The following is a 26,487-nucleotide window of genomic DNA, read 5'->3' as shown; positions in this document are numbered from 1 at the left end:
TTGGACTGAGCGGGCTAGTTTACCACTCATTCTGGCACAGGGAGTCTGTGCAGTGTTTTTCCAACCTGGCTGTGAAATACAGCTATGTTGGAGCATCCTAAGTGCACATGTCTCTTTGGCCGGCCTAAGACAGCTGGCTGGACAGACATGTGCACTGAAGTGCACTCCATTCCACTCTTACTCCCTTCCTGCACATGAGCTCTGAGCCAGTGGGATGACACTCCGCCACCATTGCAGAGGAGCCGCGGCTGGATGGCAGAGCAGATGGTAATGGGCAGTTTTGCATTTTGCTTTGATTTACAATTTGTTTTGATTAGCAAAAGTGCCTGAAGACCCATCATTTTGCCAGTATCATGTTGGACATGATGGTGACTTTGTTAATAGAGTACAACGTTTATTCAAAAGAGTCCCCCGCACAAAGGCAGTAACTTTGTTATCCAAGTGGAGTGCAGTAGTACCTGAGTACCTGAGACGTTGTACCAAGAACTAGAAATTACTTTCATAAAGTGCATCTGTTCGATGATTCAAAATACACAAACAACTTTTGCACAATCTACTGTGTGTGCCTTGCACACACAAGGATGTGAATAGTAACTGCTGTAAGTTACATGATGAAAATGTGCATAACCTGGTGGGCGAAATATTAACTGCAATGACATTGATGCTTGTGCATACATGAGAAATTAAAAGCCAAAGTAATTAAATGAAAGCCAGGATCTCTACTCTGGGTTTCATGCAAATGCTGCTTTTCCCTGATGAATCACCACTTCCTCAGCTGCTCATCTGCTGAGACGAGCTCGATCTTGAGTGAAATCACCACCTGCCTGGAGCATCGAGCATGGCGGACAAAGTGACCTACGCCGATCTCAAGCTTCCAAAGGTGTGGCAGAAGCCACAGACACCTACTGCATCTCACGAGCAGGTAAATGGACTTACGGGTTTTTATTCTTCACTTATGTGTGAGGAGTTCTCCGCCCCGACTGCTGAGTCTCCAACGGGCATGTTTCCAAGCCCAGTGCGGGGGTGCCTCACTTTTTGTGACACTCAAGGAGAAATATCTCTATTTCTCCTCATCTTTCCTCTTTCCGTGGGTGCTGCATTATGCAGCACCCATGGAAAGAGATAAATGCATCCATGCAGTGATTTTGTGCAGAAAGGTGTCCCTTCCTGCATAAAAACAATCCTGTCTGCCACGCAGGCACCCTTGAACCATGGTGCAACGGTCCCTGCATTGATGCTAAACAATAAAAAGGGCATCATCACGGCGGGAAAGGACAGAAATGCACCGTAATTTGTAAATACGGTGCATTTCTGCCCTGTCCCTGTAGCACAGGACAGCACAACAAGGTCACATGATGCGCAGCCCTGGACCACTATTTTTGTAAATATGCCCCCAGGTGTGGTAAAGTTTGCACACATAAGATTAGGGAGTACAAAGTCCTAAAACTCTGTATGCAGTATCTGAATTCTGACAAAGTAGTAAACTAACTACAAAGTTTCTTACCTTCGTTAATCAGGCCAGTATTCATTACTAAACTTTCAATTGTTTTCAACCACTTTGAGCAGATACTGAAAATGCAGTTCCAGTTCCTCTTAAACTTCAGTCTCAGATTCATCCATTCCAATGGTGACTCAGCTACAATCTCTCAGTGACCGGGCATGTTTGCACCTGCATTTGCAATAACTGTCCAGATCAAAAGTTAAATTTCAGTCACTTTATAAGTTGTTTTTCTCTGATCATTCCTTAATTTTGAGCTAGTCTGTCAGTATAAATGCCACAGCAGATTTGGTCGGTTGTTGAAGCATCACTCCAAGGCATGTAATCGGGTCTGCTCAATGAATTACAGACCCTCCCATTCAAACTACAGACAAGGCCTCAGGACCACAGCTAAAGACAGCCACTTCTAATGGTAGAGCACTTTCATTAAAACATGTAGAACATGCTAATTTGTGCTCACACCGGTATTTACAACGCACCTGCCTCCACCAAACGATATTGTCTATAATTCTCTAAACTTCCAAAATGTAGGATGTTCTTGAGGTCCCCTACATCACTGCAATAGAAGCAGCTCTGCGATAGGGAGGAGATGTGGTCAACAGCCTTTGTCCAAGTATCGGCCCAACATTCTGTGATTGTTGACGAATCACAACCCCAAGCTAATGATGGACACCCCTTGAAAAGCACTGGTGCTCTATGTGTGTCAGCACTATCTGTATAACAAAAGGAGCCGCACAAGCATCTTTGGCCCTTTCTTTAACACTGCAGAGCTCCACGGTCACAGATGCACAAGACCCCCAAGACTGGGCACTGTTGGTAATGTCACTGGTCCTGTATCATTGAACAGATACAGTGCAGTGCCCCTGTTTGCCCCATGGTGCATCTTTAAACACACTGAGCCCTATTACCAATAATGCTTTGACCTCGGGCAGCCGTGTACTCATGCTGCTCTCAGGACAAGCAGATGGGTTTGTCCATCTTTCACTGTGCAGGTGGCACCCTCCTGTGCTTTAAAGTTAGGGCAGAGAGCACCCTGCAAGTGGGTGCAGTGAATGGCTAGGGGACACTTGGTGCTTACCGGACCAGAACATGCATTTTCAGGTAAATACGGGGCATATTTCTGTCTACTGATTTTGGCATGATTTACCTGCATTTATTTATCACAAAACATGTGATATGTGCAGTAATTTAGGTTTATGGTTGGGTAGTGGTAAAGAGATTAAGGGTAATATTAGGGTTTAGGGATGGGTAGTGGTAAAGGGTGGTAAGAGTATTTTTCGGCTTTAGGGTTCAGTAGTGGTAAAGGAAGGTACAGATCATTTTATGTTTTAGGGGTAGGGAGTGGTAAAGGGAGTTAATGGGGCTGTTCATAAGGAAATTCTCTAAGTGTAGAATTACCACCATTATGTATAACAACACATTCCCCGTCATTCCGCAACCTCAGACGATGGTTGTACTTGTTCTGTGTTATGGAGCATTTTGTACGTAATTTTGCCAGTCTCAATGTTTTTCTTTGAGGCCGCCTGTTGTTTCTGTGCCTACCTGTGGTCTACCAGCCTGTTGGTGTCATTTCTTCTTTTGGTCTGCACAACTCTCGCTCTGTGGACACCTATCATTCTACAATGTCTGTGTCTGATCCGTTGTGTGCTCTCCCCTGGTTCCCCTACCTGTGCCAACTCCCCTAGACCCTGCTCTCTCTGCTCTTGCTTTGGGCCTTGCAGTGACGTACACGCAGTAGTGCAGTGGTGCATCAGAGATACTGGAGCAACTTTAAGAAGTTTTCGTTTTCAGGGATCGATGCAGGTGCTTAGCAGAAATATATATAGTAAAATGCCTTTTAATGCGGTCGGCATTTCTGCAGATTTAGCAGCTCATCATTGATGATGTATTTGGATACACGGGCCAAATTTACCAGGATTTGGCATAGGGCAGCATAGCAAGTTATCGTGAAGCGCTGCCCTATGTCAAAGTGAAAGGGCAGGAATGCCCATATTTATGCAATACAGTGCATGCTTGTCCTTTCCACCCTGCCCTTGTGGCATTTCGACAGCCTAGCAACAATGCAGACACCCTTGCATCATGGTGTAAGCGTACCTATGTTGTCAGCAGGATTGTTTTATACTGGATGGGGCACCCAGAGACGCGTTTTCCCCCTTTCTATGTGTGCTGTAGAATTCAGCACGCATGTAAAGAGGAAAAAGCAAGCAGAAATAAAAATATTTCTCCTTGTCATGCCTCTCCTCCGTAAGGTTTTGAGGTCATCCAGGTGTACAGGCTCTCATAAATCTGGGGGGTTCAAAATCCATGGGTGTTGCAGGGGAAAACCCACTGCAAGGCATCCCTGGCAAAGAGTAAAGCACACAGTGATTTGCGCTGCCTTACTCCATATGTATGAGGCCATTCAAAGCCACGCAAAGTGGGTGAGAGGTCTGCAAACCTCTCATAAATATGCCCCACCATGTCTGTGAGCTCACACACACACACACACACACACAGGCAGGGTGTGGGTATGTTGAAACTGGAGTGTGCTCTGGGATTTAGTGTTCATTACACAGAAAAAGAAACAAGAAATAAGACTTACATAGTGAGTGAGGAGGTTTCCATACATGCTGCAGTAAGATCTGCATAATACTTTATTAATCATGGGTCTTCTATGGTCCCCTGTTGTGATGTGGTTAGCATTGCCCTGATTAACAAGAGCAGCTAATGAGAGTTAGAACTGCTTAACCTCTGTAACACAGGATGGCACCACAGGGTACAATTCAAGAATATGCGTCTTATCATCTGAATTGCAGATTCCAAATGCTGCAAGGGAGCTAGAACCCTTCTCTATTTCATAACTATGAATGTTAAATAGTTCATGCCTCAAAACCTTCCATTTGTAACACCTGTGGCAATTCATGTAACAGAAAAACAAAGTAAATAAATTGTTGGCACTTAAATAACCAGGGTGTTTATTTGTTTATTACCCGATTGGTGCTTAGGAGCCACATTTGTTAAGTGATGGCGCACCTTCTGCATACAAGAGAGGGTGATGCCTTCATGGGTAGCCGGGCCTAATCCCTGTATTAGAGTGAGGGTGGGGAAGATGTGTAGGGCGAACTTTGATTGGTAGCGGGAAGATTGGAAACTTTTGGGCTGCACTGGGACCCTGGAAGGAGCTGGCATTAGGACAGTGAAAGGCATTCGTGGCGCTATATTTGAATGGTAGCTAGCTCGCTTTCGTTATATTGATTAGGGGAAGACAAACGAGCTTCCCTCATCTTCTCACTCTCTTGTTTTGTTTCCCTTGAGAATAAACAGCGGGTGGCAGGTGATTGTGGCCAGGACATCATTTTCACTGCATGGTCCAGAAGCTATTCATCCTAATGACATCTTCCCTTGATTGCACTTATCATTCAAGCGGGTGGTTGGGGTGGGTGAGGTGGGTTGCCCCCATTATGCACTCAAGGTCACCCCATCTTACATTGAGCACTGTCCGAAAGCTGTGCAGGAGCCTTCCTTAAAAAGAGCTGCATTATCATGAGGAACCTTTAATTGCTATTTGTTTCATGGATTTTTTTCCCTGAAGCCTCAGGGGTGGGGGTAGAGGGGCAAAGATGCCATGAATGATGTTTAAAAAAAATATATATTTTATTATTTTTCACTTGAAACATTGCCAGGACAGTGATCACGAAGAACAATACAAGTTTGGCGGAATCCATATCTGGCAATATTCCAAGCAAACTACAAAGGGAAATATAATCAGCAAGAAATGAGAAGCAGTTTTAATGGTGGAGTGGTCCCATGCAGCAAATGAGTGGTGTTGCCACAAAACATCTACAAAGTGTGTGGTGGTTCTGTAGTGTGGCCAGCATTGGGGCTGGGTATTGTGGAATTGCAATCCAACTGCGCTTTCAAGGGCGGGCATCTTTCCCCCAATCAGTCATCTACTCCAAGTTGTGAGTTGCACCTGTGGCAGGCCAGTGAACCTCCTATCAGGGGAGTCGACAAGCGGGACATGTGTGGGAGCCCAATTGTGTGCTCAACGCTCCTTCATGGGATCCTGTTTCTCCCAGATGTAGCAGTGAGAGGCCATGTTAGTGAACCCACAGGGGCGAAGGACAGGAGTAACACCTGAGTCTCATATTGTCTGTACCTATGATATATCAGCTGTGAGAAAGTAGCCTCTTTCTAGCCTTGTTACCCCCACTTTTGGCCTGTTTGTGAGTGTATGTCAGGGTGTTTTCACTGTCTCACTGGGATCCTGCTAGCCAGGGCCCAGTGCTCATAGTGAAAACCCTATGTTTTCAGTATGTTTGTTATGTGTCACTGGGACCCTGCTAGCCAGGACCCCAGTGCTCATAAGTTTGTGGCCTATAGGTATGTGTAACCTGAGTAGTGACTAACTGTCTCACTGAGGCTCTGCTAACCAGAACCTCAGTGGTTATGCTCTCTCATTTCTTTCAAATTGTCACTAACAGGCTAGTGACCAATTTTACCAATTTACATTGGCATACTGGAACACCCTTATAATTCCCTAGTATATGGTACTGAGGTACCCAGGGTATTGGGGTTCCAGGAGATCCCTATGGGCTGCAGCATTTCTTTTGCCACCCATAGGGAGCTCTGACAATTCTTACACAGGCCTGCCACTGCAGCCTGAGTGAAATAACGTCCACGTTATTTCACAGCCATTTACCACTGCACTTAAGTAACTTATAAGTCACCTATATGTCTAACCTTTACCTGGTAAAGGTTGGGTGCTAAGTTACTTAGTGTGTGGGCACCCTGGCACTAGCCAAGGTGCCCCCACATTGTTCAGGGCCAATTCCCCGGACTTTGTGAGTGCGGGGACACCATTACACGCGTGCACTACATATAGGTCACTACCTATGTGTAGCTTCACAATGGTAACTCCGAATATGGCCATGTAACATGTCTAAGATCATGGAATTGCCCCCTCTATGCCATCCTGGCATTGTTGGTGCAATCCCATGATACCACGGGTCTCTAGCACAGACCCTGGCACTGCCAAACTGCCTTTCCCGGGGTTTCACTGCAGCTGCTGCTGCTGCTGCTGCCAACCCCTCAGACAGGTTTCTGACCTCCTGGGGTCCAGCCAGGCTTGGCCCAGGATGGCAGAACAAAGGACTTCCTCTGAGAGAGGGTGTTACACCCTCTCCCTTTGGAAAATGGTGTGAAGGCAGGGGAGGAGTAGCCTCCCTCAGCCTCTGGAAATGCTTTCATGGGCACACATGGTGCCCATTTCTGCATAAGCCAGTCTACACCGGTTCAGGGACTCCTCAGCCCTGCTCTGGCGCGAAACTGGACAAAGGAAAGGGGAGTGACCACTCCCCTGACCTGCAACTCCCCTGGGAGGTGCCCAGAGCTCCTCCAGTGTGCTCCAGACCTCTGCCATCTTGAAAACAGAGGTGCTGCTGGCACACTGGACTGCTCTGAGTGGCCAGTGCCAGCAGGTGACGTCAGAGACTCCTTCTGATAGGCTCCTTCAGGTGTTGCTAGCCTATCCTCTCTCCTAAGTAGCCAAACCCTCTTTTCTGGCTATTTAGGGTCTCTGTCTTTGGGGATTCCTTAGATAACGAATGCAAGAGCTCATCCGAGTTCCTCTGCATCTCTCTCTTCACCTTCTGCCAAGGAATCGACTGCTAACCGCGCTGGAAGCCTGCAAAACTGCAACAAAGTAGCAAAGACGACTACTGCAACTCTGTAACGCTGATCCTGCCGCCTTCTCGACTGCTTTCCTGGTGGTGCATTCTGTGGGGGTAGTCTGCCTCCTCTCTGCACTAGAAGCTCCGAAGAAATCTCCCGTGGGTCGACGGAATCGTCCCCCTGCAACCGCAGGCACCAAAGAACTGCATCACTGGTACCCTGGGTCTCCTCTCAGCATGACGAGCGAGGTCCCTTGAATCCAGCAACTCTGTCCAAGTGACTCCCACAGTCCAGTGACTCTTCAGTCCAAGTTTGGTGGAGGTAAGTCCTTGCCTCCCCACGCCAGACTGCATTGCTGGGAACCACGACTTTTGCAGCTACTCCGGCCTCCGTGCACTTCCGGCGGAAATCCTTTGTGCACAGTCCAGCCTGGGTCCACAGCACTCTAACCTGCATTGCATGACCTTCTAAGTTGTCCTCCGGCGACGTGGGACTCCTTTGTGCGACTTCAGGTGAGCACTGTCTCACTCCACTTTGTAGTGACTGTTCTGGCACTTCTGCGGGTGCTGCCTGCTTCTGAGAGGGCTCCTTGTCTTGCTCGACGCCCCCTCTTTCCCCAGACGCAATTGGCGACATCCTGGTCCCTCCTGGGCCACAGCAGCATCCAAAAACCCTAACCGCACGATTTGCAGCTAGCAAGGGTTGTTGGCGGTCTTTCTTCAGGAAAACACTTCTGCACAACTCTCCATGGCGTGAGGGATCCGTCCTCTAAAGGAGAAGTTCCTAGCCCTTGTTGTTTCTGCAGAATCTTCAGCTTCTACTGTCCAGTAGCAGCTTCTTTGCACCCACAGCTGGCATTTCCTGGGCATCTGCCCATCTCCAACTTGCTTGTGACTTTTGGACTTGGTCCCCTTGTTCCACAGGTACCCTCTTTTGGAAATCCATCGTTGTTGCATTGCTGATTTGTGTCTTTCCTGCAGAATTCCCCTATCACAACTTCTATGTCCTTTGGGGAACTTTAGTGCACTTTGCACTCACTTTTCAGGGTCTTGGGGTGGGCTATTTTTCTAACCCTAACTGTTTTCTTACAGTCCCAGCGACCCTCTACAAGGTCACATAGGTTTGGGGTCCATTCGTGGTTCGCATTCCACTTTTGGAGTATATGGTTTGTGTTGCCCCTATCCCTATGTGTCCCCATTGCATCCTATTGTAACTATACATTGTTTGCACTGTTTTCTAACACTATTACTGCATATTTTGGTATTGTGTACATATATCTTGGGTATATTTGCTATCCTCATACTGAGGGTACTCACTGAGATACTTTTGGCATATTGTCATAAAAATAAAGTACCTTTATTTTTAGTATATCTGTGTATTGTGTTTTCTTATGATATTGTGCATATGACACTAGTGGTACTGTAGGAGCTTCACTCGTCTCCTAGTTCAGCCTAAGCTGCTCTGCTAAGCTACCATTTTCTATCAGCCTAAGCTGCTAGACACCCCTCTACACTAATAAGGGATAACTGGATCTGGTGCAAGGTGTAAGTACCCCTTGGTACTCACTACAAGCCAGGCCAGCCTCCCACACTTTCCTCCTGTTGGGCCTCAATTTTTAGTTTTGCCATTTGCAATTGGAACTCCCTTTCCTCTCTCCTTTCCTCTGCGGTCAGGCTTTGCTCAAAGACACTGCTCCCTGGTCTGGAAGGGGGCATAATTGCAGTGGTAACATTACCCACTGATGGCAATAAATCCTCTGAGAGGCCATTTTCTGGCTCCTCTTCCTCCTCATCCTCCTCTTAATGGGCTTCTGCCCAGGCCCTCAGCGCCACTTGAAAGTCCTCCTTTTTGGAGGCCCCTTGGGTGGGTACTCTCAGCACCCTGCAGAACCCTTTTAGCTGTTTGACAGTATGGGGGTCATTCTGACCCCGGCCGGCGGCGGTAGCCGCCGGCCTGGCTGGGACCGCCAGAAGACCGTACCGCGGTCAAAAGACTGCGGCGGTCATTCTGGGTTTCCCACTGGGCGGGCGGGCGGGCGACCGCCAAAAGGCCGCCCGCCAGCCCAGTGGGAAACGGCCTTCCACGATGAAGCCGGCTCCGAATGGAGCTGGCGGAGTGGAAGGTGTGCGACGGGTGCAGTGGCACCCGTCGCGGATTTCAGTGTCTGCTGAGCAGACACTGAAATTCAAAGTGGGGCCCTCTTACGGGGCCCCCTGCAGTGCCCATGCCATTGGCATGGGCACTGCAGGGGCCCCCAGGGGCCCCACGACACCCCTCACCGCCATCCTGTTCCTGGCGGTCGAACCCGCCAGGAACAGGATGGCGGTGAGGGGGTCGGAATCCCCATGGCGGCGCAGCAAGCTGCGACAGCATGGAGGATTCAGCAGGGCAGCGGAAAACCGGCGGGACACCGACGGTTTTCCTGTTCTGACCGCGGCCATACCGCCGCAGTCAGAATGCCCTGCGGAGCACCGCCAGCCTGTTGGCGGTGCTCCCGCCGACCCCGGCCCCGGCGGTCCTTGACCGCTGGGGTCAGAATCACCCCCTATATGTCTTCAACAGGGCTAGGTCCAAATCTCCCACTTGAGACCCAGCCAGAGACATGTTGAGTGAGGATTTAGTTTTTGAAAATTGTCAGGAAAAACGAATTTGCAAAAAAGAGATAAAAATCAAGTTGACCTTCAACTGTGGGTAGGTAGGGAAATACTTAGCTAATGTATGTCACTGCACAAATACAAGTCCTATCCTCACCGCTGATCACCAATGTTAGAAATGGGGTTTTTGGTTGGCAGTCAGGTTTCCCTCTGTACAAGCAAGAACCCTCACTCTAGTCAGGGTCACACACAATCCAAATTATCCTGTGCCCACCCTCTGGTAGCATGGCACGAGCAGTCAGGCTTAACTTAGAAGGCAATGTGTAAAGTATTTGTGCAATAAATCATACCATAACACCATATATCACCACAAAAATACACCACACAGTGTTTAGAAAAATATAGAATATTTATCTGGATATTTGTAGATCAACACAATAAAAGATGCAATAAGAATTTGTAGGAATATCACTGAAAAGTGATATAAAGTGTCTTAAGTCTTTAAAAAGCAAACAAAGGGGGTCATTCTAAGATTGGCGGGCGGCGGTTGCCGCCCACCAAACGGGAACCGCCAATTGGCCGCTCCACGGTAAGATGACCGCTGGGGCCATTCAGACTTTCCCGCTGGGCCGGCGGGCGCCCGCCAAGGGAGCGCCCGCCGGCCCAGCGGGAAAGGGCCTGCAACACGGAAGCCGGCTCCGAATGGAGCCGGCGGTGTTGCAGGTGTGCGACGGGTGCAGTAGCACCCGTCGCGCTTTTCACTGTCTGCTATGCAGACAGTGAAAAGCTTAATAGGGCCCTGTTAGGGGGCCCCTGCACTGCCCATGCCAGTGGCATGGGCAGTGCAGGGGCCCCCAGGGGCCCCTAGGACACCCGTTCCCGCCATCCTGTTCCTGGCGGTGAAAACCGCCAGAAACAGGCTGGCGGGAAGGGGGTCGGAATCCCCATGGCGGCGCTGCTTGCAGCGCCGCCATGGAGGATTGGGCCAACCGTGGTTAATCCGGCGGGAAACCGCCGGACCCGGTTTTCTGACCGCGGCTTTACCGCCGCGGTCAGAATGGCCCAGGAAGCACCGCCAGCCTGTTGGCGGTGCTTTCCGTGGTCCGCGGCCCTGGCGGTTTTTACCACCAGGGTCGGTATGAGGCGCAAAGTCTCTTTCAAGCACAAAGTACCTGGTTTGGAGAGGGAAAATCTCCGCAGAGGGCCGCAGAGGAGGAGATGCATGGAAAAATGGTGTGTGCGTCGGTTTCACCCCTTCACACATGGACTTGCGTCGTTATTTTTCACGCGGGAGGACGTGCGTCGTTCTGCGGGAAGAAAAATGGTGTGTGCGTCGGTTTCGCCCCTTCACACACGGACTTGCGTCGGTATTTTTCACTCGGGGAAGACGTGCGTCGTTTTCCGGCATGCGGGCCGACTCCTTCTATGGTTCGTGGGATTACCAGATGTCCCAGGGTCTGTGCGTGGATTCCTCGGCTTGTTATCCGGCTGCGCGTCGTTCCGGGAGGTTGTGCGTGGAATTTTCTTTCTCACAGCAGGTGTCACGTCGATTTCCTCTCTAGAAGTCGGGCGGCGTTGTCCATGCGAGGCCGTGCGTCGAAGTTCCGGTCGCCCCATAGGCGTTGCGTCGGGCAGCATTGGCGTGCAGTGATTTTCTCACTGCGGAGCAAGCTGTGCGTCGAATTTTTCAGCGCACGAGGAGTCAAAATGAAAAAGAGATGTCTTTTTGGTCCTGAGACTTCAGGGAACAGGAGGCAAGCTCTATCCAAGCCCTTGGAGAGCATTTTGGCAGCCAGACAAGAGTTCAGCAAGGCAGCAGGCCAACAGCAAGGCAGCAGTCCTTTGTAGAAAGCAGACAGGTGAGTCCTTTGAGCAGCCAGGCAGTTCTTCTTGGCAGGATGCAGGTTCTGGTTCAGGTTTCTTTTCCAGCAAGTGTCTGAGGTGGTAGGGCAGAGGCCCTGTTTTATACCCAAAAGTGCCTTTGAAGTGGGGGAGACTTCAAAGAGTGGCTTAGAAGTGCACCAGGTCCCCTTTCAGTTCAATCCTGTCTGCCAGAGTCCCAGTAGGGGGTGTGGCAGTCCTTTGTGTCAGAGCAGGCCCTTCACCCTCCCAGCCCAGGAAGACCCATTCAAAATGCAGATGTATGCAAGTGAGGCTGAGTACCCTGTGTTTGGGGTGTGTCTGAGTGAATGCACAAGGAGCTGTCAACTAAACCTAGCCAGACGTGGATTGTAAGGCACTGAAAGATTTAAGTGCAGAGAAATGCTCACTTTCTAAATGTGGCATTTCTAAAATAGTAATATTAAATCCAACTTCACCAGTCAGCAGGATTTTGTACTACCATTCTGGCCATACTAAATATGACTTTCCTACTCCCTTTAGATTAGCAGCTGCCACTTCAACAATGTGTGAGGGCAGCCCCAATGTTAGCCTATGAAGAGAGCAGGCCTCACAGTAGTGTAAAAACGAATTTGATAGTTTTACACTACCAGGACATGTAACTACACCGGTACATGTCCTGCCTTTTACCCACACAGCACCCTGCTCTAGGGGTTACCTAGGGCACACATCAGAGGTGACTTATGTGTAGAAAAAGGGGAGCTTGAGGCTTGGCAAGTACTTTTAAATGCCAAGTCGAAGTGGCAGTGAAACTGCACACACAGGCCTTGCAATGGCAGGCCTGGGACAAGGTAAAGGGGCTACTTGAGTGGGTGGCACAACCAGTGCTGCAGGCCCACTAGTAGCATTTAATCTACAGGCCCTAGGCACATACAGTGCACATTACTAGGGACTTATAAGTATATTAAATAGTCCAATTAGGTATGATCCAAAGTTACCATGTTTAAAGGGAGAGAGCATATGCACTTTAACACTGGTTAGCAGTGGTAAAGTGCGCAGAATCTAAGAGCCAGCAAAAAGTGGAGGGAGGCAGGCAGGCAAAAAGTTAGGGGTGACCACCCTAAAGCATGTCAGGTCTAACACCCACAGAATTACATTTCCATCTCCATTGGCACACACATCACCTGGAGCCCTGCATGTACACTACCACCAGACATACGCCCCACCCACCCAGTGAGACAGGCAAAAACAAACTGACACACAAGTAAAAATAGGGGTAACATGCCAGGGAAGATGGTACTTTCCTACACTCAAGATGCAGTATTGCCAAGACTTGCTCCTCCCATGATGTCAGCTGTGGGGGAGGAGGAGGGGTTCCACCGCCAGTCCTCTGGATAGCGAGCTGGTGCCTTGCTGACATGGAACGTACCTTCCCCCGTAGGATGTTCCACTTCTTCCTGATGTTGTCCCTTGTTTTTGGATGCTGTCCCGTGGCATTCACCCTGTCCACGACTCCCCTCCATAGTTCCACCTTCCTTGCAATGGATATTTGCTGTACCTGTGCTTCAAACATCAGTGGCTCTACCCTGACTATTTCCTCCACCATGTCCCGCAACTCCACATCTGTGAAACAGGGGTGCCTTTGTGGGAACATGGGTGTTGTGCGGTGTGTGTTGTGCACTGGGTGTTGAGTAATGTTGTGGGGTGTGGGATGCATGACGGATGGTTGGGTGTAAGTGGTGTGTGTAGTTGTTGCTATGATTTGTGTAGCTATCTCTTGGCTATTTTCCGTGTTCGTAGAGGGTTGTGTGTGTGTTTTATAGTGCTGTTGGGGCTGTTGGCCTGTGCCTCTGTCCCCTGAAAGGTGTGCCCACTGCCACTGACCCCAGGTCCCAGATTGCCTTGTGGGCGAAGTGTGGCCTGGGGTCCCTGTACAGGTAGGCACACTGCTGATTGACGTGTCCAGGGGATAGAGGTGTGGGTACGCTGGGTGGGTGATGTGGTGTTGGTTCCTGATGGGGGAAGCTCTGTGGTGGTCTGGGAGTGGGCTTGGGTGACCGGATGTCCAGTGGTCCCTGATGGGCCAGGTAGATCATCCAGATCCAGAAGTCCAGGGTTACTGTCATCACTGTGGGCCTCTTCTGTTGGGGGACTGGATAGTGGTGGCACCTCCTCTCCAGTGACATTGGCTGGGGTACCTATGGGGATGTAAATGATGTGTTATGCTTCAAGTGTCTGACATTTGTATTTCTGTAGCTTCCCCTCTATGGTTGTTGTTCCTCTGCAAGCTTTTACTTGTGTATGTTGGTTTATTGTGGGATTGTTAGTTTCCCTATGCTGTGCATGCTTTTGTGATGGGTGTCCATGCAGGGCTGGGAGGGGTGTTCATGCATTGGTACAGCATGCAGGGCCTGGCATTGGGATTAGTGAGATGTGTTGGTGGAGTGTCTGGGATGTGGTGGAGTGATGGGGGTGAGGCTGAGGGTGTGAGATGGCATGCAGGTAAGGGGGTGATAACTGTTAAAGGTTGACTTACCAGTGTCCAGTCCTCCGCCAACTCTGGCGAGTCCCTCAGGATGCAGTATTGCCAGTACCTGCTCCTCCCATGCTGTGAGTTGTGGGGGAGGAGGTGGGGTCCACCGCCAGTCCTCGGTATGGCGAGCTGGTGTCTTGCTGCTATGGACCGTACATTCCCCTGTAGGTCGTTCTTCCTCTTCCTGATGTTGTCCCTTGTTCTTGGGTGCTGTCCCACGGCGTTGACCATGTCCACGATTCTCTGCCATAGCTCCATCTTCCTTGCTATTGATATCTGCTGCACCTGTGCTCCAAAGAAATGTGGCTCTACCCTGAAGATTTCCTCCACCGTGACCCTTAACTCCTCCTCAGTAAAACGGGGGTGCCTTTGTGGTACCATGGTTGTTGTGTGATGTGTGTTGGTGAGGGTGTGTTGGGTAATGTGTTGGGGTGTGTGGTGTGAAGTGCATGAGGGGTGTTTGAGTGTCAGTGGTGTGTGTGTATAGTTGTCTCTGTGTTCTTCTTCTCAGTCTCGTGGTGGCAATAGTTGTTGGTAAAGGGTTGTGGGTTGTGGGTAATGTGGGTGTGTGTTTTATAGTGGTGTGGGGGTGTGGGTGTGATGTGTGTATCAGTGTCAGGTGTGTGTTTTTGGTATTGGCCAATGATGTGTTATTTTTTTATTTGGATGGGCATTCTGACCGCGCCAGTGTGTACTGCTAATGGATTACCACTTTTGAATGTCCGCCATGGTGATTCGTAGGTCATAATGTGGAAGGCCGACACTTTACCACTTATCTTTGGACTGGCAGATATGTGTTTGTGGCAGTATTCTGTCGGTTTAGTGTGTGTGTGTCATAATATGGCGAACAGATGTTCGCCTCCGCGACGGTATGTTGGCGGCCGTCACTGCGTCGGTAAGCGGGATTTACCACCAATGTCAGAATGAGGGCCTCAGTGTTACAAAAGGTACTTTATTTTGGTGACACAAATACCAAAAATACCATAGAGGCTATACTCCCTTAGGAGGTAAGTAATACACAAATTATATACACTAGTATGCAGAAATAGGTATCAAAACAGTTAGAAAACAGTGCAATTGGTGAAAATCACAATAGAGAGAAAGAACCCTAGGGGGAGCACAAACCATATATTAAAAAATATGAGTGCAAGAGTTGGTCCCCCACCTAGGTAAGTGGAATGTGTAGAGGGGAGCTACTAGGAAAGCCCAAAGGTAAGTACCATAACCCACCCCAGCAACCAGGAAAGGAGTAGTAAATCACTGTAAATTCCTTGAACATCCACTTAGAAGAAAAGAAGAATAATGCAAAGCCCAGAAGAGACTGCATGGCACCAACAGTGGATTCCTGGACAAGAGGACCTGCAGAAGAAGGGGACCAAGTCAAAGAAGCACAGAAGAGTCCAGGAAGGGCAGGAGCCCCTACCCATCAGACTGAAGGTGCAAAAGATGAGTTGTGATGCTAGTAATTGTGTTTGACCAATGACTTTGTGTTTCACCACTGCACATATTAGTTGCTCAATGTTCACCAGTAGCACATTATGGGGGTCATTCCGACCCTGGCGGCCGGCAGTATGTTGGCGGTAACACCGCCAACAGGCTGGCGGTGTTCCGCCAGCAATTCTGACCGTGGCGGAAAAGCAACGGTCAGACCGCCGGCCCCTCCACTTTACCGCCAGGCTTCCGCCTGGCGGGCTTAATCCCCAGGGCAGCGGTGCAAGCACCGCTGCCCTGGGGATTATGAGTCCCCGACCGCCAGCCTGTCCGTGGCGGTAAACACCGCCATTGAAAGGCTGGCGGTAAGGGGACTGGGGGTGCCCCTTGGGGCCCCTGCACTGCCCATGAACTTGGCATGGGCAGTGCAGGGGCCCCCAGGCATAGCCCCATCGCGCATTTCACTGCCTGAATTTTGGGCAGTGAAATGCGCGACGGGTGCTACTGCACCCGCTGCACATCAACATTGCCGCCGGCTCTATTACGAGCCGGCGGCAATGTTGATGTGCCATTTCCGCTGGCCCAGCGGACGGTAACGCTGTTACCGTCCGCTGGCCCAGCGGAAATGTCGGAATAGGGAGGCATGAATACCGCCGGCAATGGCGGTATTCTGTCTCCCCCGGCCTCGGCGGTCTGAAAAAAAGACCGCCGAGGTCGGAATGACCACCTATATGTTTTGTTCAGTTTAGCTGCCTATTGGCTTTAACATGGAGTTAGCCATTCCGCCTATTGGCTTTGACATGGCATTAGCCATTACATTTTGTATTCAGTTTAGCTGCCTATTGGCTTTGCCATGATATTAGACATTACGTTTGGTATTCAGTTTAGCTGCCTATTGGCTTTGACATGATATTAGACATTACATTTGATATTTAGGTTAGCTGCCTATTGGCTTTGACATGGCATTAGCCATTACATTCTGTATTCAGTTTAGCTGCCTATTGGCTTTGACATGGCATTAGACATTACATTTGATATTTAGGTTAGCTGCCTATTGGCTTTAACGTAGAGTTAGACATTGTAGTTGAGAAATTACAGATGTCTGTGATTTTCCAAGCTGTGTTTCTCCACAAGATGGACCAAGCTGTTTTCTTCAGACCAGACCTTAGCTGATAAGAGCACGTAGATTTTGTGTTTACCTCGCAATCCAGTCTGAGAGCGAATTTGCTCAGGAGAACTGGCCCCTCTCCAAGGTTATTCGGCGGATGACTCCGGGCTACAGTGAGTTAGATTTGAATCTGCTTGACTTCAGACTGGAGCTAGACGTCAGTTGCCAGTCTCCCGTTTGGGTAGAGAATCTCTTTCTCGCAGTTGGCCGGGTCATCAACTTGCAGACCCCAGGAAGATGAAGCTGAGTATAGGCCCTACCGCCTTGCCCATACGGTGATGAATTTGACTTTTATGCTTTGCTTTAAAGTTATGCTATAAATGTTTTCACCTATATTTGCTGTGTACATTGCAATTGAGAAGTACTTTGATATATTTTGCTTTCATTGCTGCGACTACTTTTAAACGTGTGCTTCCAATGTACTAATTTCGTCTCTCAGGAACTTGTGGGTGGGGAATTAACAATAATAAATGTCTTCTTTAAACTCAGAAGTGCATTCCAGAGAGGTTCTGTAAGCTCGGATATGAGATAAGAGGGAAAGCAGAACATGAGTCGACAGGGAAAAAGGAGAATCAGTACTGCACCCAAGAAGATGAAGTCAAGTTCCTGGAGGGTGCAGGTGATATCCCACGCCGGAAGGAGGATTGCAGTTGGGTTTGCATCTTCAGATACCACCAACAAGCCTTGGCAAACGCAAAACTCATGATTAGCGGAAAGTGGAGCTGCCGGGAACCAGGTGAACTCTATCCAGGAGAGGGAGTCAGAGGGGGCCCTCAGCAACACAGAGAGCCCACAGAAGACCAGGCCGCACCCACAGCAATCCCACAGGAAGGAAACACAAAAGTTGAGGAAGAGGCCCACACAGCACTACGAAAAAGTCTCCCACGCCACCGGAGAACCAGCCAGAGAGCTGTGCTTCACAGGTTGGGGTGATGGGGGCTGGAGCTTCATGATGCCTGAAGATCTTTTGGAAAAGTTGCCAACAAGCCTTTGCAGCTGCAAATGATGTAATGCACGGGGGTACTGCCCTGCGTAGGCAGGCAAGGTCATACTTCCACCCAAATTGGAAAGCTTGAAGAGAGGACCGTCCAGACCACTGCAGTCTACCACACGTGATGCAGGATCCACACAGCTCAGCATGAGAGGGGATCCACGAAGTTGGTCGTCAATGCAGTTGGTGCATGCAAAAGCAGGGGAGTGAGTCCTTCACTCCAAGGGAGATTCCATCATCCTTCTGATGCAGGCTGAAGACGGGCTGGCCTCAGAGGATGCACAACTGGGGACATATTGCAGTTGATGGAAGGAGCCGTGGATGCAACGTTGCAGGAGGCATCTTGCTTCTTTGTTGCAGCTTGTCGGGTCCTGAAGCATCCAGATGCAGTTTCTTAGGTCAGAAGTTGAAGTGGCGTTTGCAGAGGAATCTTGCTGGAGTTTTGCAATCCAAATCTGAGGAACCACCCAAGAGAGAAACCCCAAATAGTCCTGAAAGGGGAACTGGTCACCTACCTTGATGACCACCTATCAAGAGGGATCTCTGACGTCACCTGCTGGCACTGGCCATCAGTTCTCTGCTAACCCTGAATCAAAGATGGCTAAACTCAGGGACCCTCTTGAGGAACTCTGAGCACCACCCCTGGGGTGATGATGGACAGCGGAGTGGTCACTCCCCTTTCCTTTGTCCAGTTTTGTGCCAGAGCAGGGACTGGGCGTCCCTGAACTGGTGTAGACTGGTTTATACAAGTAAGGCACCAAACGTGCCCTTCAAAGCATTGCCAGTGGCTTGGGGAGGCTACCCCTTCCCAAGCCTGTAATACCTATTTTCAAAGGGAGAGGGTTTAATACCCCTCTCCCAAATTAAATCCTTTGTTCTGCCTTCCTGGGCATGAGCTTCTCAAGCAGCAGGAAGGGAAAAACCTCTCTGGGAGGTGGCAGCAGCTTGGGCTGCCTGGAAACCCTCGGAGCACCCAGAGTGCATGGAATCATACAACCAATGTTTGCAAATGCATTGGGGTATGATTCCAACATGTTTGATACCAAACATACCCTTGTTCGGAGTTACCATTGTGTAGCTGGACATATGTATTGACCTATGTCCAGTACATGCATAAAATGGCGTCCTCGCACTCACCAAGTCCAGGGAAATGAGCCTGGAGTTCGTGGGAGCACCTCAGCTAGTGCAGGGGTGCCCTCACACATAGATACTTTGCACCCTGACCTCTGGGATGGAAGACCTGCCATAGGGCTGACCTATAAGTGCAGTGAAAACTGGCAGTGAAAAGCTGCAATGGCAGTCCTGCAGAACTCTTTCCTTGGGCTCCCTATGGCTGGCAACATATATGCTGCAGCCAATATGGATTCCTTGGAATCCCAATGCCCTGGGTACCTAGGTACCATATACTAGTGACTTACAATGGGGCACCAGTGTGCCAATTGTGGGATGAAATACAGAGTTTTGGGAGAGAGAGCATATCACTGGGGTCCTGGTTAGCAGGATCTCAGTGAACACAGTCAGACACACTGACAGAAAAAGGAGGTAACCATACCAAGAAAGAGGGTACTTTCCTACACACACATTTTCAGGGGAGGAGAAGAAGTGAAATGTGTTACCATCCATAATTTGAAGTTTTGCGGGGTACATCAGTGAATATTCGAAGGGCCTTTCGATCTGAATGGTTGGAGAATGAGATCCCTATCCCTGTAGTTCAGGAAACAAGTGATCACTGGGCTTAGAGGGGCTTCTGTTGGTGGCAGCCAGCCCTGTTTACGATCGGCCATCTCCACATTGAAAACTTGGGAGCTCTACCATCCAGCACTGTGGTCAGTAACCAGTTTTCAAGAAAGAGCTCCATATTTGGGCGTTCTGGGCTTTTGGAGAATCCCAAAAAGCAACCATTATTTCTTCTAGTGTCTTCTGTCCATCGATGAAGGGTGGGGATCTCATTCTTCACAAGTTTAATTTGTACCTGTAGCTCGTGCATTGTGGGGTGCATGAAGGTGACTGAGGACTCCAATTCATCCACCTTCTGTGTTAGCTTCCGGTGGTCTGCCCTGGGAAGGCTGACATCCAGGGACACAGTGTTGATTTTGGCTTGCAATGAGGTTTTCATGTCCTGGATGGCATAGAGCACCTTTTTAAATAGTGTTGAGAGAGCACGTAGGGTTACTTCCAGATGACTCAGTGCCCTAAATGAGTGTACAAGTGGGGTTCTGCAGGTCTGCAACCACACCTGCATCCGCAGTTGAGGTCTTGGTGTTCATGAGTTTCACCATTGTTCCTCTAAGAAAAGCACAGATAAAATCAGCTGGCATGGAGAGAGAGAATTTTGATGCAAGGAGGGTATCATTCCCTACTCTTGGGTCTACTAGTGAAAGTTGTCTCCCATAAGGACAGTAGGGTCCAGTGGCAAAATCAGTTGCTCGTCCACCGTCTCACTGGCCTCACTGGTTCTTAGGCCTGGCTGTGCCCAGAGTTGCTGCAGTTTAGGGTAATTTAGATACTATTAGTACAGAGGGGGCAAGGAGAGCAGTATACCAATGTGTGCTAGGATTCACCACGATATTGCCTCCCAGTTGAGGCCTCACTGCACTGCAGTGTTTGCCCCCTGCACAGTTCCTCGGGGGCAGGCGGAAAGGCAGCCTCGTGCCAACAGGGGGCACCAGACACAGCCACCAGTCAAGTCCCACTCCAGGAAGTAGGAACAGAGAGAGTGCGGGGAAGTGGCCTGGACCCCAAAGACAATGAAGGATTGGTCCCCACTGGCTTGCACTGTCAAGTTCTCACTGCCTTGCGTGCAGTAGCTGAAGCAGTGCTAATGCCCTGTGGCACCAAAGCTCCAGGCAATGTGTTCCCATAACTGCTAGCCTGCCATCGGAATCCCTTTAAGGGACTCCTCAGGGAGAAGGCCAATGCATGCTTTAGTCGGTATTTGCAGTAAGGCACGTAAGGTCTTCTCATTAACACCTGCCACTGGTCCATAGCATAGCTGTGATGGGCCATCCACGCCCAGCCCGAATCACCCTGCAGTAAGTAACACTGTCTCGGGCCTTGTGTACTGAAGTCATGTTGTATCTCCAATGCGGCTTCACAGTCTCACATGGCAGAACTCGCAGCAAGGGCCAGGCCTTGGTGGCCTGATAACAGCCAGGTCACCGCGGTCAGCCATAGTCATTTGGGAGGCAGTGAGCAGTTGTCAAAGGGCTGTGTAGCAGTCACCTGGGGGCCGTCACCCCCATTTAGCCATGCAGCAGTCGTTTCCTACCACTGGGCCCATTTGCCTGAGCCTCTCTATTAGCAGGTCAGGCCCAGGAGGTGTGGAAAGTGGAGCCTGGGAGCAACACTGGGGGTGTCGGTGTAGGAGGCTGGACTGGCTTGTAGTGAGTACCAAGGGGTACTTGCACCTTGAACCAGGCCCAGTTATCCCTTATTATTGTATAGGGTGTCTAGCAGCTTAGGCTGATAGATAATGGTAGCTTAGCAGAGCAGCTTAGGCTGAACTAGGAGACGTGTGAAGCTACTACAGTACCACTTAGTGTCATATGCACAATATCATAAGAAAACACAATACACAGTTATACTAAAAATAAAGGTACTTTATTTTTATGACAATATGCCAAAGTATCTTAGAGTGTACCCTCAGTGAGAGGATAGGAAATATACACAAGATATATATACACAATAGCAAAAATATGCAGTATAGTCTTAGAAAACAGTGCAAACAATGTATAGTTACAATAGAATGCAATGGGGAAACATAGGGATAGGGGCAACACAAACCATATACTCCAAAAATGGAATGCGAACCACGAATGGACCCCAAACCTATGTGACCTTGTAGAGGGTCGCTGGGACTATTAGAAAATAGTGAGAGTTAGAAAAATAACCCTCCCCAAGACCCTGAAAAGTGAGTGCAAAGTGCACTAAAGTTCCCCTAAGGACAAAGAAGTCGTGTTAGAGGAATAATGCAGGAAAGACACAAACCAGCAATGCAACAACTGTGGATTTCCAATTTAGGGTACCTGTGGAACAAGGGGACCAAGTCCAAAAGTCACAAACAAGTCGGAGATGGGCAGATGCCCAGGAAATGCCAGCTGCGGGTGCAAAGAAGCTTCTACTGGACAGAAGAAGCTGAGGTTTCTGCAGGAACGAAAAGGGCTAGAGACTTCCCCTTTGGTGGACGGATATCTCTTGCCTTGGAGAGTCGTACAGAAGTGTTTTCCCACTGAAAGGACGCCAACAAGCCATGCTAGTTGCAAATCGTGTGTTTGGCGTTTTTGGACGCTGCTGGGGCCCAAGAGGGACCAGGAGGTCGCAAATTGGACCAGCAGAGAGAGGGGACGTCGAGCAAGACAAGGAGCCCTCTCTGAAGCCGGTAGCACCCGGAGAAGTGCCAGAAACAGGCACTACGAGGATGCGTGAAACGGCACTCGCCGAAGTTGCACAAAGGAGTCCCACGTCGCCGGAGACCAACTTAGAAAGTCGTGCAATGCAGGTTAGAGTGCCGTGGACCCAGGCTTGGCTGTGCACAAAGGATTTCCGCCGGAAGTACACAGGGGCCGGAGTAGCTGCAAAAGTCGCAGTTCCCAGCAATGCAGCCCAGGGAGGTGAGGCAAGGACTTACCTCCACCAAACTTGGATTGAAGAGTCACTGGACTGTGGGGGTCACTTGGACAGAGTCGCTGGATTCGAGGGACCTCGCTCGTCGTGCTGAGAGGAGACCCAAGGGACCGGTAATGCAGCTTTTTGGTGCCTGCGGTTGCAGGGGGAAGATTCCGTCGACCCACAGGAGATTTCTTCGGAGCTTCTGGTGCAGAGAGGAGGCAGACTACCCCCACAGCATGCACAAGCAGGAAAACAGTCGAGAAGGCAGCAGGATCAGCGTTACAGAGTTGCAGTAGTCGTCTTTGCTACTATGTTGCAGGTTTGCAGGCTTCCAGCGCGGTCAGCAGTCGATTCCTTGGCAGAAGGTGAAGAGAGAGATGCAGAGGAACTCGGATGAGCTCTTGCATTCGTTATCTAAAGTTTCCCCAGAGACAGAGACCCTAAATAGCCAGAAAAGAGGGTTTGGCTACCTAGGAGAGAGGATAGGCTAGCAACACCTGAAGGAGCCTATGAGAAGGAGTCTCTGACGTCACCTGGTGGCACTGGCCACTCAGAGCAGTCCAGTGTGCCAGCAGCACCTCTGTTTCCAAGATGGCAGAGGTCTGGAGCACACTGGAGGAGCTCTGGACACCTCCCAGGGGAGGTGCAGGTCAGGGGAGTGGTCACTCCCCTTTCCTTTGTCCAGTTTCGCGCCAGAGCAGGGCTAAGGGGTCCCCTGAACCGGTGTAGACTGGCTTATGCAGAATTGGGCACCTCTGTGCCCAACAAAGCATTTCCAGAGGCTGGGGGAGGCTACTCCTCCCCTGCCTTCACACCATTTTCCAAAGGGAGAGGGTGTCACACCCTCGCTCAGAGGAAGTTCTTTTTTCTACCATCCTGGGCCAGGCCTGGCTGGACCCCAGGAAGGCAGATGCCTGTCTGAGGGGTTGGCAGCAGCAGCAGCAGCTGCAGTGAAACCCCAGGAAGGGCAGTTTGGCAGTACCAGGGTCTGTGCTACAGACCACTGGGATCATGGGATTGTGCCAACTATGCCAGGATGGCATAGAGGGGGCAATTCCATGATCATAGACATGTTACATGGCCATATTCGGAGTTACCATTGTGAAGCTACATATAGGTAGTGACCTATATGTAGTGCACGCGTGTAATGGTGTCCCCGCACTCACAAAGTTCAGGGAATTGGCTCTGAACAATGTGGGGGCACCTCGGCTAGTGCCAGGGTGCCCTCACACTAAGTAACTTTGCACCTAACCTTTACCAGGTAAAGGTTAGACATATAGGTGACTTATAAGTTACTTAAGTGCAGTGTAAAATGGCTGTGAAATAACGTGGACGTTATTTCACTCAGGCTGCAGTGGCAGGCCTGTGTAAGAATTGTCAGAGCTCCCTATGGGTGGCAAAAGAAATGCTGCAGCCCATAGGGATCTCCTGGAACCCCAATACCCTGGGTACCTCAGTACCATATACTAGGGAATTATAAGGGTGTTCCAGTAAGCCAATATAAATTGGTAAAAATGGTCACTAGCCTGTTAGTGACAATTTGGAAAGAAATGAGAGAGCATAACCACTGAGGTTCTGATTAGCAGAGCCTCAGTGAGACAGTTAGTCACTACACAGGTAACACATTCAGGCACACTTATGAGCACTGGGGCACTGGGTTACCAGGGTCCCAGTGACACATACAACTAAAACAACATATATACAGTGAAAAATGGGGGTAACATGCCAGGCAAGATGGTACTTTCCTACAGTGGGTCGACGGAATCGTCCCCCTGCAACCGCAGGCACCAAAGAACTGCATCACCGGTACCTTGGGTCTCCTCTCAGCACGACGAGCGAGGTCCCTTGAATCCAGCAACTCTGTCCAAGTGACTCCCACAGTCCAGTGACTCTTCAGTCCAAGTTTGGTGGAGGTAAGTCCTTGCCTCCCCACGCCAGACTGCATTGCTGGGAACCGCGACTTTTGCAGCTACTCCGGCCTCCGTGCACTTCCGGCAGAAATCTTTTGTGCACAGTCCAGCCTGGGTTCACGGCACTCTAACCTGCATTGCACGACCTCCTAAGTTGTTCTCCGGTGACGTGGGACTCCTTTAAGCGACTTCGGATGAGCACTGTTTCACGCATCCTTGTAGTGCCTGTTTCTGGCACTTTTGCGGGTGCTGCCTGCTGCTGAGAGAGCTCCTTGTCTTGCCCGACGCCCCCTCTGTCCCCTGACGCAATTGGCGACATCCTGGTCCCTCCTGGGCCACAGCAGCATCCAAAAACCCTTACTGGCCGATTTGCAGCTAGCAAGGCTTGTTGGCGGTCTTTCGGCAGGAAAACACTTCTGCACGACTCTCCACGGCGTGAGGGATCCGTCCTCCAAAGGGAAAGTCTCTAGCCCTTGTTGTTCTTGCAGAAACCTACGCTTCTACTGTCCAGTAGCAGCATCTTTGCACCCACAGCTGGCATTTCCTGGGCATCTGCCCATCTCCGACTTGCTTGTGACTTTTGGACTTGATCCCCTTGTTCCACAGGTACCCTCGACTGGAAATCCATCGTTGTTGCATTGCTGGTTTGTGTCTTTCCTGCAGAATTCCCCTATCACGACTTCTATGTCCTTTGGGGAACTTTAGTGCACTTTGCACTCACTTTTCAGGGTCTTGGGGTGGGCTATTTTTCTAACCCTTACTATTTTCTAATAGTCCCAGCGACCCTCTACAAGGTCACATAGGTTTGGGGTCCATTCGTGGTTCGCATTCCACTTTTGGAGTATATGGTTTGTGTTGCCCCTATCCCTATGTGTCTCCATTGCATCCTATTGTAACTATACATTGTTTGCACTGTTTTCTAATACTATTACTGCATATTTTGGTATTGTGTACATATATCTTGTGTATATTTGCTATCCTCATACTGAGGGTACTCACTGAGATACTTTTGGCATATTGTCATAAAAATAAAGTACCTTTATTTTTAGTATATCTGTGTATTGTGTTTTCTCATGATATTGTGCATATGACACTAGTGGTACTTTAGGAGCTTCACTCGTCTCCTAGTTCTGCCTAAGCTGCTCTGCTAAGCTACCATTATCTATCAGCCTATGCTGCTAGACACCCTATACACTAATAAGGGATAACTGGGCCTGGTGCAAGGTGTAAGTACCCCTTGGTACTCACTACAAGCCAGTCCAGCCTCCTACACTGCACCAACTGCATTTTGCAATTTCTTTGTCCCCATGTCCTGGGACTCCTGTGGGTGCTATCTGCTGCTCTGAGGGCTCTCGTAAGTGCTGAGAGCCCCCTCCTACTCCTCACACAGTGTTGAGGCCCCCAGGTCTCTCCTGAGTCCAGATAGCGCCAACTTGATGCAAAACGCGACTTTGTTCGCGGAACCCAGTGCTAAATCTCACCTGCATCCAACTTCTCTTCATGGGACATCCAGTGCATCAGTGGAATACGCTGACATCTTCCTTAGGTGCATTTCTGCAGTCTTCGTCCAACCGGGGACTCTTCTTTTGCACCCTCTTCTGGGTTGGCAGGGGCTCCTGTTCTTCCTGGATCTTCTTTTGACTTCTGGACTTGGTCTCCTTCCTTTGCAGGTCTTCAGGTCCAGGAATCCACCATTTGGTGTTTGCAGTCTTGCTTGGTTCTTGCAATAACTCTAATCACAACTTGTAGTGTGTCCTAAAGAAACTTGCAGTACTTTACTCCTGCTTTTCTGGGTTCTGGGGTGGGGTAATTCACTTACCTTCACTGTATTCTTACTCTCCCAGTGATTCTGCACACATTACACTTGTCTAGGGGGTAATTCGTGATTCACATTCCACTTTCTTAGTATATGGTTTGTGTTGCCCCTAGACCTATTTTCTCCCATTGCATTCGATAACATTTCCTATTGTTTGCACTATCCTTTGTCTAATTACTTACCTTATTTTGGTGTCTAGTGTATATATTGTGTATAATGCTTACCTCCAGAAGGAGTATTGCCTCTAAGATATTTTTGGTACTATGTCACCCAAATAAACTACCTTTATTTTTGGTATCAATGAGTATTGTCTTTACTTGTGTATAAGTACTGTGGAACTATAAGTGGCAAGCCAGGAGCTTTGCATGTCTCCTGGTTCAGCCTAAGCTGCTCTGCTATAGCTACCTCTATCAGCCTAAGCTGCTAGAACACTACTACTTCACTAAT

General features: G+C 49.5%; 1 protein-coding gene across 1 annotated transcript in view; it reads left to right on the top strand.

Moving 5' to 3' along the window:
- Positions 1-838: 838 nt before the first annotated feature.
- Positions 839-26,487, top strand: part of LOC138257094 (B-cell differentiation antigen CD72-like) — a 63,749-nt gene continuing 38,100 nt past the window's right edge. The window contains exons 1-2 of the mRNA XM_069205884.1: positions 839-922; positions 16,759-16,828. Coding sequence (XP_069061985.1) covers positions 839-922; positions 16,759-16,828 — 154 coding nt within the window. The remainder of the gene's footprint in view (positions 923-16,758; positions 16,829-26,487) is intronic.

This window comes from Pleurodeles waltl, chromosome 1_2 (assembly GCF_031143425.1).
Source record: "Pleurodeles waltl isolate 20211129_DDA chromosome 1_2, aPleWal1.hap1.20221129, whole genome shotgun sequence".
NCBI classification, from domain to species: domain Eukaryota; kingdom Metazoa; phylum Chordata; class Amphibia; order Caudata; family Salamandridae; genus Pleurodeles; species Pleurodeles waltl.
Note: the sequence above shows the minus strand (reverse complement) of the source record. Positions and strands in the feature narration are given on the sequence as shown.